Source organism: Lissotriton helveticus, chromosome 3_1 (assembly GCF_964261635.1).
Source record: "Lissotriton helveticus chromosome 3_1, aLisHel1.1, whole genome shotgun sequence".
Taxonomy (NCBI): Eukaryota; Metazoa; Chordata; class Amphibia; order Caudata; family Salamandridae; genus Lissotriton; species Lissotriton helveticus.
This window is the reverse complement of record NC_136061.1, coordinates 1497513146-1497530921: the sequence shown is the minus strand read 5'-3', so window position 1 is coordinate 1497530921 and position 17776 is coordinate 1497513146. Positions and strand designations below refer to the sequence as shown.

At 44.3% G+C, this 17776-nt stretch overlaps 1 protein-coding gene across 5 annotated transcripts in view; it reads left to right on the top strand.

Annotated features, from left to right (window-relative positions):
* Nucleotides 1-17776, top strand: part of TBCEL (tubulin folding cofactor E like) — a 526320-nt gene that overhangs the window by 406526 nt on the left and 102018 nt on the right. For all 5 annotated transcript variants that reach the window (XM_078682152.1, XM_078682156.1, XM_078682157.1 and 2 more), the window contains 3 exons: nt 7414-7555; nt 11920-12059; nt 14525-14706. In XM_078682152.1, the coding sequence (XP_078538278.1) occupies nt 7414-7555; nt 11920-12059; nt 14525-14706 (464 nt within the window). The remainder of the gene's footprint in view (nt 1-7413; nt 7556-11919; nt 12060-14524; nt 14707-17776) is intronic.

Here is a 17776-nt window from a genome sequence, read left to right as displayed (position 1 = left end):
AACCTATGTGGAACAGATAAGCACATATGGTAGCATTTTTTAATACAAATCCTGTTAATTAATTAAAAAAATTTGCCCGCGTAAAGTAGAATTATGGTCTTAGAAGTAAACCCGATGGGAAAGAATACCCACAGGGTTGATGGCGTTGTAGAGGACAGCTAAATTTTTTGTTACAAATAGGCTATCGGTTTTAATTTCCGCATGTCTTTTCTCGTTCTGCCTAAGTGAATTTGTGAGAGACCGAGCCTGGGAATCTGTGACCGTTACAGATACAGTTGTAATCCTGGAATTCTTTGTGGATTCCATGAAAGCCAGGCATTTGCTCACAGCACAGGTGTAGTTTGAATGGGTTCATTTCTGAGTTTTAGCGTAGTAGTTTTTAGGTCGGTAGCCTACCAGAGTTGAGAAAGACAGTGTGTGGGCTTACCAAGAACATGCAGGGTTTGCAGATCGCGCATTGTTTACCTTTTTTAGGTCTCGCCTGTCAATGCGCATGCGCATTGAGCGGAGCGAGACCATAGGGGCTTAAACAGAGTTTAAATAGACTGGCGATTTGATGCAGTGCATGTGCGCTTTTAACTCAATGCGCAAGCGCAATGAGTTAAAATGCGCGTGCACAGCATCAAATCGTCAGCTTGGTGCCGCCAGCAGCTCTTCCCGCTCCGCCCCCTGCTGCATCAAAGGCTTTGCGCTCTGCCCTGACTCAGCCCAGCCATTCTCCTCCCCTAATTGCCCCCTGCTGCATCAAAGGCTTTTTCACGGCCGGCCGTGCTTTCAGTTTCACGGCCGGCAGGCCGTGTCTCCTTTTCTTTTTTTCATTAATTGCCATTTTGTACAAGGAATGTTTTAAGCATGACCATTGATGTATTTATATGCTTTTCCAACTACCATCTAAACCAAAGTACATTTTACCGGTGCTGCCGCCCGTCAGTATGTCTTTACAATTTACTTAAATGTATTTATATCTACCTCAATCATTTGTTAACGGATACATTTTTGTACTGTATATAACAACCGCAATGCTTACTTCTTTAACTTAAGACGCAGTCCACTGTTACCATTGTCATTCTGCCACGCAATTAAACAGAGTTTTTCAGGCCGTAAGATGCCTAGGAACGCCCGGACTTGCCACTCTGACCGGATTAGGTTACCTTTTGTTCATTTGGCATATTTTTACGCACAATGAGCCTTATTAATTTGCTATTTGACATTTTGACCGTCTTGGCCTCTTGTTTTGACATAAATCACAAGCCTGCTCTTTTAGTGCTCCCTTGTTGTAACCTGCACACACGTCAATTTTTCCCCTGTAATGTACCGTTTGCTACCTCCTGTACTCCGTTCGCCCACATCCGTCACCCCCGCCCCACGCAACCCAACACCCGCCCCCGCAATCTGCCCACCCGTATAACCCTCCTCATGCATCACTACTGTTCACTTGTAATCTTTTCCCCATGCACCACCACTGCACCAAACGCAAAGCGCTCCGACACCCCCAGGCAAAGTCCGCGCCATCTAAAACGCCTAAATAAATTACAGCTATAAATTGGGGGCATGCAAAATGCTGCAAAATCTGCATTTTTACCGCGATGCAACTGCAGAACAATAATTTTTCAAACAACATGAAGAAGGAAAACAGAACACTAAGTGAACCTGTCGCCTGCACCCAGCACTTAAACAAAGGAAGAAATTAACTAAATTGTTCGAGCTCTCAACTGAACCATTTGCATCGAACCGTGCCCATTTTACAGAAGAAAGTAAACTTAGTAGGGCCACGAAGGGTTGAGGCCCCTGCGGTGCACCACACTTGCACCCCCCTCTCTCTACCCGGTATTGAGCTCTGTGTTATTTCAGACCGGTGCCACTACGCCCCGTGAGCAAATTACCCCTGCCATTGTCGCAAGTGACGCCCATACACTCTTCCTGGAAAACAACTCTCCATGCTTTGTTAAAAAATGTTATTACGCTCTCACTGCGGATACGAGGAGCCCAGCTCTAACACTCCTCCTTTTCGCTCCGCATCCCCCCGCCAACCAACCCCAGTATTTGCCGCTCCTTGCCATGCCTTGTTGAGCAGCCCCCCCCCCACCCCGTACCAACTTCTTTCGCCAGCGCACCCCATAGGCAGCTCTCCCTGCTCTCCTTGCTCTCCTTATCTTACGAATTCCTATACTCTGACGATCCCCTTTCCCCTGTGACTAAACCCCCCCATGCTGTATCTTCCCTGGCTGCCTGCCTGCGTTGGTGCCCCATCCCCCCACTCCCCTTCGCCTCCCCCACCCCGTGCTCGCTTTGCACTGCACCATCCCCAGAGCCAGCCTACCACCAAAACCCCTGCCATCCCCCCCCCCCCCCCAGGTCCGCACCCCTCTATCGACACCCATGCCCACCATATAAACAATATGATGGTGCCATATATATATATTTTTTTTTTTGCCGAGTTTTATATAGCGCGAACTTGACCCGAACCGGATCAGGTATCGGAGCGCTTTACATATTTTCCAGTTACGTTACATTTTTACGTTTCCAGTTACTTTCATTTTAGGCACGGGGAGATTAAGTGATTTGCCCAGAATCACAGGAAGTTTTTGGCGTCGTTACCGAGACTCGAACCGAGATCGCCAGGTCCGAGGTCGAGCGCCCTAGCCGTTAGGCCAACTCCTCTCCCCATACATGTAATATGTCTCATCATTCTGTTCACAATTGTATCAGAGGCACATTGATTGGCATGGAAGGCTGGCTCCAGAGCGGCCCATGCGGCTGGGCGGGGTCTGCCTCATGGCAGCCTTTAGGAAGAGCCCGTCAGATGCGAGGCCGATGTTCACATCTGACATTACTTAGCCGATTTTACTTTTTCCTTGCAGTAATAGGAGTATGCATGTGTGTTTGTTTGTACACTTGTTCCAAAGAAGATGTTTTTATTGGCAGTCATGTATTCACCCTATGGTGACATAAAGATATGTGTGTATTGGCTGCAGTCAGGACCGTGCGCTGACATCTGTAAACGTCGCCTCCTCATAGCTCACATCACTAGTACCGGGGATTAGGACACCGCTTCTGAGGCAGCCGATCGCAAGATACTGGTCCTATGCGATCTATTATATATTGTTTAGTCTGGAGGTGTCATCTTTCATTTTAGAATTAATCACTCAGCGTCCTGACACTTGATATGACCATATTTTACGATTGCTTGCTATATTTCTCATATTTCCTTTTGTGCACTCTTGACCTTTTTTAATAATTTCTTTTTTTTTTCATTTTCGTATTTATAGATTTGTATTTCAATAAATTATTCTGTGAATTCAACTTAAGGTAAAGGAAATAAGTAGACTTGAATTTAATCTACTTTACCCTCCTAGTGCTCGTTTTTACAAGTCCGTTCGTAGAAATGTCTAGACTCCACCACCACATTATCACTCAGCACCACCACATTATCACTCCGCACCACCACAGCACCACTCTGCACCACCACAGCATCATTCAGCACCACCACAGTACCACTCAGCACCACCACATTATAATTCAGCAGCACCACTCAGCACCACCACAGCACCACCACATTATCACTCCGCACCACCACATTACCACTCAGCACCACCACAGCACCACCACAGCACCACCACAGCACCACTCTGCACCACTACAGCACCACCACATTATCACTCTGCACCACCACATTATCCCTCAGCACCACCACAGCACCACTCAGCACCGCCACAGCACCACTCAGCACCAGAACCACCACAACACCACTCAGAACCACCACAGCCCCCCTCTGCACCACCACAGCACCACTCTGCACCACCACAGCACCACTCAGCGCTACCCCTACCCCAGCATCACTCAGCAGCACCACATTATCACTCAGCAGCACCACATTATCACTCAGCGCCACCCAAGCATCACTCAGCGCCACCCCAGCATCACTCAGCGCCACCCCAGCATCACTCAGCGCCACCCCAGCATCACTCAGCGCCACCCCAGCATCACTCAGCGCCACCCCAGCATCACTCAGCGCCACCCCAGCATCACTCAGCGCCACCCCAGCATCACTCAGCGCCACCCCAGCATCACTCAGCGCCACCCCAGCATCACTCAGCGCCACGCCAGCATCACTCAGCGCCACGCCAGCATCACTCAGCGCCACCCCAGCATCACTCAGCGCAACCACAGCACCTCTCAGCGCAACCACAGCATCACTCAGCACCACCACTGCATCACTGGTTCAAATATGTTCTTTCAATGTTTCAAGCTGTTTTCAAGCTTTCAAGCTTTATTACAAATCACAAAAAGATGTTAATATTTCACTTCTGTTCTTGGATTTTCGTCACAATAAAAAACTCTGAACATAATCTTCACAAAAGTTATTTACAAAAGTTTAAGCTATTGACATTACAAATTAAATAAATTATTTAAGTATTAATAATTTAAAAAAATTAAAAGCCATTGTTATTTGTAATATCAATACATCTAAGTCACGTAAATACAAAACATGTTGCATTACAAATGCTATAGGTGTAACATTTGCAAAAGTTATAACTATTGGCATTGTAAATGGCAAAGCTATTAATTTAGCTATTTTAAAAAACAACACATAAATAAAATAAATGTCATTTATAAGACCAATAGCTCAAACTTTCCTAATGCGAGACCTATTGCATTTCCAATGCTTGTTTTAGGCTTTACTGTTGCTGCCATTTGCCACCCTGTTATTCAGTGGCTTGCCTTGTCCATCTTATAGCTGCAATTCCCTTTTAGCATTGTCAGTTTACTGGTGTCCTTCCACTGCTCACTTTTAGGTTACTCATTTTTCTTTTGACTTACGCACTCCATGAGAGTGCATGTGTTTTCAAGCTGTCTCCCTAGTGTGCTTCTCTAGCCCCTCCTCTTTCCATGTAGCTCTCTGTCATCTGTGTGTTTTTCTCTGACCGCTCTGTGATGCACTCATCCTGATGTGCTTCACCCCTCAGTTCCATACTGTTTTCTCAACCATTTGCTTTTCTCCCCCTCCACACTTCATAGAGTGCTGTCTCTCTCGCCTGTATACTTTTCTCTATCCATGTGTGGTGCTTCGCCCCTATCCATGCCCCGTGTTCTGACCCTCTGTGTTTCTTCCGCCACTTTTGTTGCTGTCACCCATCTATGCTACTTTTGAATGTTTTTTTCTCTTTTTATTTACTGATCCAACTCGGATTAATAACTGTAAAGAAAACCAAAAGCACCTGCATCACTTTGTAGGGGCACGCATGCGCGGTATGCCCACCAGCAAAATGGCATGGGTGGCCGTGTCCTAGGAGTTATTTTTATTTTGTATCCATGCTGCACAGCTTTAAGGATGTAGTACTGCACAGCATCACTAAAAGTAAATAGACCCAAAGGTGAAGCCTGTTGGATTTGCCAATGATTGTTTTTTAGTTTCCTTACCTTTTATTCCAGTTACGTCAGGAAAGTTCATCGTATAAGGTAAACAACCCATCAAAAGCATGGGTGTCTTTGGTTCAGTCATGTGGCAACTACTGTTTTTGTGACTAACAATTTTCCTGCATGTCTTGGGCAGAATTAAAGAACATCACAATTCATGATCCTGTTTCCCATTGTTTTCCTGTCCTATTCTAATGGCTGCGCGTTGTATTAACCGTGTATGGCTCAGCAGCTGTCTCAATCGTCCCTGTATTGGATTTCACAGATGGTGTATGTGCACGGTCCATTCAACTGTTATCAACACCAAGGAAGAGATCCTTGGAGCTTTGTGCAGGTTAAACAGGTTGACTGTGCCAGCTGTGGGTGTCTCAGCCATCACTCTGGTTACACTCTATCCACAATGGCGATTTAGACATCTGCAGTCTCTTTTCAATGATGCACGAATTTCTGTTTGAGACCTCAGGGTTGTATCTTCCTTTGCACACAGCACCTTGCTAAGTGATCTGCCTTTGCACTGGACCCTCTATGCTTCAAGCCTTGCCACGCCTGTCTTCAACCTAATTTATCCAGATTGGGCAGGCTAAGAATTAAGACAACATGCCTATCCTCATTTTATAAAAATATTACAGGCTCCGGGCTTGGATAGCAGAGCTATCCCCAGTTTACCTAGTTTAATCAGGCTTCATACCATGAATCTCTCCCTAGTTTGCAGAATTATTAATATGTGCATCTTTAGACAGCACAGATATCCATCACTTTACACGACTGTTACAGATGCAGGATTTAGACAGCAGGTCTTTCCCTTGTTTCAGAAGTATTACAGGGTTAACAAGTAGGGCTAGTCCTCACTTAATACAAATGCGACAGGGAACATTTTGACAGTGGACTGTCTCCACTTTACACACATCCTACCAGCTCAGGATTTAGAAAGCAAGGATACACCTCAGTTTGCAGAGATGCGGCAGCCTTAGGCTTTAGACGGATGGCCTTTCGCTTATCTTGCATAGATGGGGCTATTTTATGGTTACTGTACCAGTTTATATCCATAAGAGCAGGATTAAGTCTGACTAGCTCAGTTTTACAGACTGTATCATCCGCCTAGTTGACCCAGCTCGCCTGATGCTGGTCTGAAAGTACTCAATTCCCTCCAGAAACACGATATAAAATTATGCATCAGAATCGGTCCCTTGTGATTATCATTTGTGCCCTAGAGAATATCACGTTTGGTAGTGGGATGAGTGTGCACCTCATCAGTCACCCCAGGTAACATTGAGATCATAAATAAAGCCCCTAGTGAAAGCAATCCCAAACTCTTAACTAGAAAAAAGTCCCACATGCCAGTATGTCTCTCACAACCTAGTATAGAACCTCTCTCTGTCTGACTCGTAGGCCATTGGCTCATCGAATCTCACTGCCCCGATAGAGAAAGGGCCATATAGACTTGTCACTCCCCTTTGGGTTGCACATCTCAGTTTGGCCGATATTGCAGGGGTGTGCTTCAGATTACCTTGGTATTTCCATGGCCACGTATTATCAGAGCAATCAATGCAAATGTTAGATGCCCTTGGTTAGCATCTTAGTCATCTGCCCTATCACCACCTCTCCCCCTCCACCATTAATTTGTGAGTCTGTGTAATGGCATATCTAGCAGTGCTAATGGCGTTATTTCACTCTGGTACCTTTCAAAGCGCCTCGTCTTTGGAAGAGTTGCCGTTGGCACCTGCCCAGATACGAGCGCTTGGACTCTCAAAGAGTTCCAGTGTGTCTTGTGTCGCCAGACATGGCAGGTAACATCTGACAATCACAACCGACTGCCAGCGTGGAGGGGTTTGTAGTGTAAGGCTACAGGCCCAGGTATTAAGTTGCCTTTGTTTTCGATCTCGTTTGAAGTTGAAAGCCAGGCCAGCTGGGAAGCTGAGGCCCGCAGCATAATGACAGCTGGCTCGACGAACGCATCCTTTGACTACCTCTGACTTTTCCCTTCGTTGTTTGCAGGACGGCGAGATGGACCCATCTACCGGAAGGAGTTTCATGCAGGTCTTGTGTGAGAAGTACAGCCCGGAGAACTTCCCGTACCGCAGGGGCCCTGGCGTCGGAGTGGTGGTCACGGCAGGGCCGCAGGGCTCCCCCATGAAAGGTAGGTGGACCAGCAGTCCAGACGCCACTTGTGTTGCTGCTACAGTCCTGTATGCTCGCAATTTCAGGAGGTTGATTAAATAGTGAATAGAAAGTATGGTTCGCAAAGCAAGCCAGTGCTCGAGGCAACTCAACCAAACCTGACAATGGGGGTAGGTCTGGTGCTGGGGTGTCGAGGGTCGAAGTCTCACCCCAGTCCTTGGAGAACCCTCTCTCCCAGCGTGGCATCAGTTAAACTGGAGATTCACTTTCTGTATTTTATGGGAGACTGTTATTCCCGACGTTTAAGATTTGTTGATAAAGCCCTTCAGTAATGGACGCCCAAGCCTACATCCCTTTTCCCATACTTTTTTATTAGCTGTTTCCCCTCTGGCACAATCTTTTAAGAGGTATTACACTCAATCTAATCACAAACAGGTTGTGACTTAAGGTTCACAGATATAGCTCCTGCACACATCGGCCAGCTAGTCCAAATAGTTAATCAAATAATACCGTATTTTTATTAATATGGGAGCATCCCTCTATCATCTTGTCCCCCACACCCCATTTTCGCTTTGCATAAACTTGTTTTGTTGCACTGTTTCCCAGGACTCACCTATAATCCTGCACTGTTCAATGACACTTAGGTAACAACAGGAAACTTAAGGACCTTATGTACTGTGTTTTTAGAGGTTCTACTTCGAATCTTGCGTCTCCAGCTGTTCATCTTTCTTAGTAAGTGTAGTGTACTTTCAGATCTATCTCAAAGTTCATTGGTTGCAGTGATCCCCTCTATGTGCTTCTTGCTGCTTCATTGAACTATTTAGGGCCGTGTCTCCTCCACATTCTCAAAATGAATTCTAATCATGTTGAGTTTACTCTTTCCCTACACTAACCACGAAGAATTGTTTCTCTCGTTGTATATCTGAACGTTACTAAAGATGGGAAGCGGATATATCGTCACCTGCTGTCCTCACATTGATATGCCGGAATAAAAAGAATGGTCCACTAGAAGACTGAGGTTTTCTCCCTAAATATAAAACGGAGGGTGATAGATTTTGCATGTTTGGTATGCTAATTTTAAGCCGTGTATTTATGCCTCCATGATAACAAATGTATGTAGACAGTGGTCTCTTGTAAGTCAAAGTTCCAACATAGTGATTAAAAAAAAGTGTGTGTATATGTGCGAATATATAATATATATATATATATATATACGCGTGTGTGTGTATATGTATGTGTGTATATATATATATATATATATATATTTTATATATTTATATGGAAACTGACGAAGGCAAGAGCCGACACGCGTTTTTCTTTTAAGTGCAAAATAAACCGAAGGGTTTAAACTCACTGAGAGTGCTGGGTGTTTCTGACTTTGTCAGGGGAGCTGTTATATATATATATATATATATATATATATATATATATATATATATATATATATATATATATATATTGCTGGAAAATATTCATTCACAAGTACAAGTTGCTTGTGGCTGGCGGGAGTGCCAACGTTTGGCAACGCACCTTCCCACCCCTTGTCCGATACCTTCCATTACACATTAGAGTGGGGACTCCAGATCGGTACGGGCTACCAACTTCCTTCGCGGTCCTTGCAGTACTTTTCTATTGCACCGATCTTGCTGTGGAAACTACATTTTTTCCTTATCCCATGTTTGAAGAAAAATGTCTTTCATTAACGTTCTTCATACCGTACAGACTCGAGACTGTGACCTCTTTCACATCCTTCAGTTTGCTGTGGTTTCCCATTTTGGCCAGCACTGCATTTGAGGAAATCGATTTGGCATACATTTCCCTTCTAGGAAAGTCACTTGATTATCTAATCTCCTGTCTCCCTTTCCTGCCACAGCATTATACCCCATGAGCTCTGTATCGTTAAACGTGATGTGCCTTTGAGAGCCAGGGCTGTGGCTAATCATTTTCAGTTCTTGCCCTCTCCCTGTGAAGCTCTCTACCGCTGGATCTTTGGGGGACACCTTTACTGTACTCCTGTTCAGAAAAAAATAAAACCCTGCTTATTTACTCATTTTCTGAAGCAGCACCTTTTAAGACATACCTTTGTGGTTTTGCCAAGTAATATTAGTTACACCAGTGCCTAATTTGAGCCGGTGGTTGTAGGTGGAGCCCACCGACATTCAGTTACACTTTGACCCAGAGAAAACGAGGGAAACACAAGGGAGGGGAGGAGGAGAAAAGTGAAAAAAGCGTGACTTAGCGAGAATGCAGGAACCTGCAAGAGTGAGATAAAGTGTGCAATTGGCAGCGAGTGTCTGGTGGTGAATTTGAGGCATGTGATGGAAGCAAGACTATGCCGCCTTGGTAATCAGCACACACACCTCCGATAGCTTTGGCCATGGGCTTCAGAGCAAACTTTGTGCCCCACCACTTATTCTTTTACAAGTTAATCTCTTGGTCACACCGTCAGCAACTTAACCATATAGCAGATGAAACGTACAGGTTTCCTGTGAATCTCTCGTATAGCTTACACAGAAAAGATCCAAGTTAGGAAAAGACAGAATCTGCAAGTGAGGAACAGGCTCGATTTTTGAGTCTCCCGCACTCTTCCCTGAATCAGTCAAGACGTCTGGACTAGTGCATTGGAGACGCTTTAAAAAGCCATTCTAATACGGAGCGCCTGCAGACTATTGGAAGCAAATATCACACTTATTGTTGGTAAAACAGAAAGCAAAGAACACACATTTATGATAAAAGCTAACATATTATTTGTATTTCTACTTCCTACAAAGCTTTTGCTACTAAATACTAGCAAGTCCCAGCGCTGAATTCTGTTTCAGCGCTGGGACGCCCCTTTGCTGGGGCAGCTGTGTGCTATATAAAACCACATAACTTAACTAAAACTTTGCCTTTGTCATAGCTGAAATGCAGCAGTTGGATACCTGATGCCAGAGTGGAGCCGCCCTCAGCTAGCACAGCTCACGGCCTGTGGCAAGATACCCTAGGGCAGATGTCCTTCGAGCGATGATCCTGCCCGGGAGAATAAATACACTCTGTATCTCAGATGTAGCATAGTGTTTGGGATCTTTTAGAAAGTATCCTTGTGAAGCCTGTGCAAAACATAGCTTTGTCGAAATAAAACACTACTTCATGTGGTGTGTACATGACATATCTGTGTGCTTTATCGCACAGAAAGCGGCGATCTAAAATCCAAACTTAACAGGGAGGTAACCGTGAACTATCGGAAATATTTCATGGAGTCCTGTGGAAAAAACAGGCTTCATCATGTTGATGTCGGCATCCGTAGCATTTTACAGAGCTTTGTCGTTGTCAGGGCTACTAGGATTATGCAACAAAGTTATCTAATTTATGCTGCACATTATTTTCCTCATTTTGAGCTAGAATTCTTTTTGGGGTTAAATTTGCAACTTATGTGCGAAATGATGTAGCAAATGATGCCATAGAATTGCATAAACCAACTGGCCAGTGTCCATTTTCTTCTTCAAAATTAAACAAAACCTACATTCCAATGAGTGCCCGTTGTTAGTTGCACTTTGAAGAAAACAGCTCTTTCAAGTCAAATTCCCAATATAAACGTTATATACAAAAAAAACTATACCAGATAATGGGTTCTGAGGATAATCATAAAGTACCTTCAGGCTTTTGATTCCAGCAGAGCCCCTCAATGAAAATATTCAACTTTTTTACACAATTAACTGTCACATATTATATATATATATATATATATATATATATATATATATATATGTGTGTGTGTATGTATGTATATGTGTGTGTGTGTGTATGTATGTATGTATACATACACATAGAAAAGGAGTGCATTATTAATATATAAATATATACCTTTTTTTACTGATCTATATGTGCAATACAGTAAACGTAGTTGCGTACCAAGGGCCATAAATTAAAGATTATACAGTGCCCAATCTTGTAAATACATCCGACTCCTTCCTAGTGGCAAAGTACTCTAAAGGCGAACAGGTGCCTTTCACATCATTATCATTGTTGACATAACCAATACTTTACCCATCAGAAGTTCTAGGATACCCAGCTTTAAATGTTGCTAACAGTATACTCTACTAGAAAGAAAGCCACACTCCTCGTACCCAGATGTTCTGTGATACCTATTGGAGTTGTGATTGGAGAAGTTTTTAGTGTACACATTAAGTTAGTGGAGCATGGCTGCATTTCGTTTCAGCACCCACATTCACCACACCACTCCTGCTCGTTGCCACTCTATGGTTGTCTGAAGGGCGACCTCGTGCCCTTTTGATTTTTTTCAGCTTCTACCCTGATTGAGTTCGAATGGCTTGGGTGGGTGGTTTCGGTGGGTGTTAAGGAAGGGAATGCCAGCTCACTGATGACACTGTCCATTGGTTTCAGATCGTCTGAATCTACCCAGCATCCTAGTGTTGAACAGCTGCGGAATAACCTGCGCAGGAGAAGAGAATGAAATTGCAGCTTTCTGCACCCATGTGTCCGAGCTCGATCTCTCTGATAATAAGCTGGAAGACTGGCAAGAGGTAAACTGGCATTTCACGTTCCTGCCTTAAAGGGCATGGCCCTTACCCGTGGGTGCCACCCTCGTAGAACTCTAAAATATAATTAAGAATACTTTATCTTACTCCAATGTGATGCTCTCTGCGGAACAGAATCACTCCACTTACCTGTCAATAAATAGCTACTCGGCTGCCATTGAGCACATGATGAATTTTGGGGTACACTTGTGTTCAGTGTTCCCATACGCACTGGGATGGGTTGGTGGGAACTCCGCACATGCTACTGTTTGGAATCAAAAGCACACAAGATCACTGTGGTGTGGCACGCTTTTGTGACTACATGTGCATTTTAATTGCTTCTGCTTGGATGGTTCTTAGTACTATTTTTCTGGTGATTGCTTTGGCGAAAGCTTGTCACGTGCAGCCAGGAGGAACGGCCAGCACACAATGATAGAATTAATTACAGGCTAGATTATGAGATGAATAAGGGAGCCCCCATTATTTATTTAAGTGCATTTCCCCATTCCTAAAGTGTTCTAGTATTTTAGTTTGCGGCTAGTTTCTTGGATTTTTTTTCGTGGTGAATTGTTTTTTGCATTTCACTCTTTATTGTGCTTGGGTGACATTTTGTCTCCCTCGACTCCCTCTTGCCTATGTATCACGTGATTAGAAAGAATTGTGGAAGCTGCACTGTTAGTCTACTGCTTCCGTTCTTCAGTGGGATCCAAGACTACAGGAAGTTAAATGGGCCTGTCTTCAGTACTCGCACTGCTGGTGGTCCTTAACTATGTATATAAACGATGAGATTCTATCATGTGTATCTTATTTATCTCGCAGAGTGTCGTAGGGATCATATCTAGGTCCTGATGAGAAACGCAGTGAGGACTGCGTTCGAAACATGTCGACCAAGTAGGGAGTAAGATTAACCTTCCACTTATTCCATTCCCCTTTTTTAAGGTTTCCAGCTAGGGAACTGAATAAAGTGTATTTTTTCCACTAGCCAGGACATTTTCAATCTTTTTTTGTAATCTTCACTTTCCCTATCACTCTCTCAAATTTCATTACACACATAGTCTATTCACATAAGATAAGTGCTCCCGCGTAGTCGTAGGTCGCAGCACGCCCCGCCCCGTAGAGGGACGGGAAGACCCCTATGATGAAGCATGACACTACGGGACTCATAGTGTGTGAGGGGTATTTTAAAAACACATAGTGCTTCTCCCTAACGTCTCTAGGGAACAGCTTTTTTTCACTCATCACGAAAACATTTTTTTAAAAACAATTAAAATATAAGATACACATGATAGAATCTCATTGTTTATATACAGTCTGACCGGAGGTAGATTCTATTCTTTAGAAACCTATATCCTCCCTCTTTTGTTGTTTTGGTCCTTAAGTATGACCTGCCACCCACCTCATCCTCATCAGGTATTCCTTAATCAGCTTGCTCAAGAGGTTCAGTGCACTCTGCTTTGCTTTGTTCTATGGCATAGGATTTGATTGAAGACAAAGTGGAGGTGGGCGTCTTTCTTTTGCAACATGTTGAATACTTATCGTGAAGGAAAGGATCCTTGCGCTTCACCTCACGTCTGTTATATTAGCCATGCGAGAGAATGTGAAATGGGTCTTCTAGGCCACAATGTGTTTGTTACAATTTAAAAAACGTACTGAACTCCTTACAAGCGAGCTTAAACTCAAGGAGATCATCTGCCCTCTATTTTATTATTTAAATACTATATGCTTATTAAATAAAGTAACGTGAGTGGCATACAAAGAAGCACGTTGGCCAGGGGGAGAGCTTCAAACAAGCACTTGCCCCTGCTATCTTATCATCTTTATCATAGTGTTTAACTATAGTAGTAAAATCCTTAAACAGGTGATCACTGCAGTAACTTTGAGAGTCTGGTGACTAAGTATATATGTTTTATAACCCATTGTATTTCATTTTTTCCTTACAACTTGCATTTAAAGTGAATAGTATTCAAAATGGAAGCCGCTGGTCATTTAGCCTCATTTTCGGAGTGAGCATTCTTAGTCTGGCGATGTCCACCTCACTAATTCTATGATGTGGTGCAGCCGTTTTCTGGTTAAATTGACTATTTTAATGTCTACTTTAGTGCCAAATTGCGCACCACAGAATGGCATCTGCTATTCAGTTTTGGAATTTTTGGTGAAGTGTGAAAGAACATGGTATTTGTTTTTCACCTATAGATCCTATACATTCATAGGTAGAAATTTCAGCCAGCAGTTTGTCTACTGTGTAGGTAGTGTAGAATACAGAGTAACTGGGAGACTACACATGTGAAGGCAAGTGGAGATGCATGCCGACCGACGATGCCTCTTTACAGGAGCCACCCTTCCCTTTGTTCTTCAGCCACTCAGACGACACACAGTGCCATTTCAGTGCTGACAAAAAGACTTACTCCAGTGATTCGTGCCTTTATTGCTTGCTTGCAACACTAACACAGCTTTCTCTGTTTCTTGTCAAGGTGCGTAAAATTGTGTCCAATGTCCCTCAGCTGCAGTTCCTAAATCTTAGCTCCAACCCTCTGCACCAGTCGACGTTAGAAAGAAGTTGTGCAGAGTCTTTCTCTGGGGTCCGCAAACTGGTCCTCAACAACAGCAAAGCCACGTGGGAAACTGTGCACACCCTTCTGCAAGAGTTACCACAGTGAGTAGGCGTGAACAGGGGGGTGCTGTGCAAAGCTACATTAAGGCATAGAGGGGGCAGATATGAAAGGTGTGCTGGACTGGAAGACATTCTGAGACCCCTAATGAGGGTTTGCAACGCTAGAAAAGGTTATGTGGATAGTTAGGAGTTTTCGTTTGGTTGGAAGACGAGTTTGGGGCAGATGTGGGGGTGGCAGATGGCTGATGTGGATATGTGAACGGAATCAGTAGAATGAAAAGAGTGAACTGAAAGAGTGGTTAACGGTTGGCGTGGCATTCAAGTGGATTGGAGCTGATACATATATGTGGAGGTCTGGAATAGTCTCATAGGGTACCTTTAATAGGCAAAAGCAGGCCTACTCAAGGAAGGTATGAGATGCTGAAAGATGTTGAGGAGATATATATCAAAACAAAACACTTTCAGGCATAGAGTGACGCATACATTATGCAAAAAAGGAGAGAACTCTGGGTAGTTCTCCAGTTTAGGTGGAAAGCAGCCCCTGTTGGAGCACTCTCAACACCAGCAACACTCTTGATCTGCTCACCTCAAATGTCATGAGTGAGAAGGGATATCGCTAATGAACGAGTTCCATCTTGGTCTTCATTGTAACTGTGAGTATCTGTCCAGCAATGAAGTCTCCCCTTCCGTAGGATTCATCATATTGATGCCAAAAGGAAGAAATCCTGCCATGCGTTGGACACCCACACTGCCCTAAGCATACTGTCTGATGTTCACTGTTCACTACCGCTTTTTTAGACACTGCAGCATCATGTTTTTGAGTTGTATGTTTAGTGGTGTAGCTCGAACATGTACATTCAGCTGTTAAAGTGTTCACAGACCATATAAGCCACCTAAGATAAAAAGAAATCTAAGAATAATAATGACAATTGCATGCTGCATCAAAGCATCTGATGACTTGCTTCCTCGGATACAGAAAAGTGCCTCCTACACCGTGTCTCCTGGCTTATGGATGCTTGTGTTCTCTAGAGAGGTAACTGTTATACACTGAACTGAGGGTGGATTTTGGTTTCTTAGTTTACTCCGCACTGTACATTCTCTACCGCTCATCTGTGGTGAGCACTCCTGGGCCTGTAATACATACAGTGCCCCAGGGTGCAATGGGCAGGTGCCCCCATTTTCTGCACCCCCTCGAGCACTGTTGTATTAAGAAGAGGGCGCAAAAGCCTGTGCACCCTCGTCTGTAATACTGATAGCGCAGGTGCACATATTGTGCTGGCACTATTCTAAAGGGTGCTCCCTCATTTGCATTGGGGTCTGACCCCATGCAAACGAGGGAATCGATTCGCCTCTGTACCTGAGCTGCATTATGGACTTAGGCGCGGACACAGAAGCTGTCGGGAGGTGCAATAACTGTGCACCACAAGGATGTGGAAAACAGTGGGTGCACCACCCGTGGTCCCAAGGTCCCCCTAGATTTAGTTTTTTTCCCTCCTAGATATCCTCCTGAAGGTGGGTGCAGTTACCTGTCTCTGTCCCCTCTTTGAAGTGCAAGCGAGTGCCACCTGTCCAGAGAAAGATGGACCCGCTGCTTTACACAGCCAGACAGCCCTTTAAAAATGCTCTGCACTGAGGGATGCACATTATTTGTAATAGGCCACACTATCCCTGTTTGTGCATGGCACACCGGCTTGAAGATGTGCTGCAGTGCAGAAAGGGACAGTGCTACCTGTCAATCATTGTCTGATCGTCTCAAACTATTAACGCCACTCTTGAGTGTTTGTGACAGGGCCCCCAGTAGACAACCTTGGGCAAGGCGTGGACATTTTGGATTGCGAATGTGCCCAAGTTAAGCATGCACATCTATAGCATGCTTACTGCAGTTAATGCTGGTCTTGGATTCATAAAAAAAAAAAAAAACATGCTTCTGAGAGCAGCGCTTGAACTAGCTGCTTTATTAGTGAGTATTCTAGTTGACATAACTTTTTTTTTAATTGAATGTGTCCTTAACATTATTTCGTCCATATGTTTACATATTTGCCCAATGAATTTTGAGCCATGAAGCTCTTCTTCACGGCACCTTTACCTATGGTACTGTGGAGAAAACAAAAAACATGGAGTCATTTTTCTGAAACCAGTGAAGTGCTTGCTTGCATAAGCATTAAGGTTCAAGGGGCTTGCATGAAATCAACAATCTGTAGGTTACTTTGACCAAATTTTGGCTCACCCCATAAGTTATTTTTATCTTCTAGATTAGATAAGTTGCTGTCAGCTCCATATAGGCCGTTTCACAACTTGAATGAACTGCCTCCAAGAGGGTATGTCTTCTCTCCCTTGGCGAACAGTTGATAAGAGGCATGAATTGGAAACATGTTGTAGGGCCACTTTATGTACCTTTCTTTTTAGATTGTACATCAATATTGCATGCCCCCATTACTTTGGCAAAAAAGAAAAAGTTGAGATTGTTGATTTTATGCTTACCCATTGTATGTTCTCGTTGTGTGCACAGTCACTTCTCCCGTACCAGAGAAAGAACTCCAGGGGCCATATTACAAACAGTACAACAGGCATGTGCGCCTGTTTTCTGTGCCCCTGTAGTATTGCAGGCGGTTATGCTCCCTTTTCTGCAAAACAGGTAGCACAGGCGCACACAGACTCCCAGGGGAGTTTTCAAGGGAGTTCCCTCATTAGCATGGGAGCGAGGCCTAATGCTAATTAGGGAAACCTCCTGCATCTCTGACTGCACCCTATTACGGACAAGCACACACAGAATAAATACAAGAGGCATTCGTGGCACACAGGCCGTGCGCCCCCTGAAAGCGATCCCTGTAAGTGGACCGTATAGTCCTCTTCCGCAGGTGGGTGCAGTCACTCCCTGCAACTGCCTCTAGGGGAATTATTTGGCCACCTGCACAAAGGAAGACGGACTGGGTGATTCAGTCAGCCATTCAATCTTTCACTAGCATGAGTGTGCAGCTGCCCTGGGGGCAGCAAATTGCTCACAATAGGTCACACTGTTTTTTTGCACCCGGCACATCTGTTAGCACATCTGTTTGAAGGTGCACTGTGGCACAAACAGATTCACATTCTGCATAGTGCCCTCGGGGCCTAA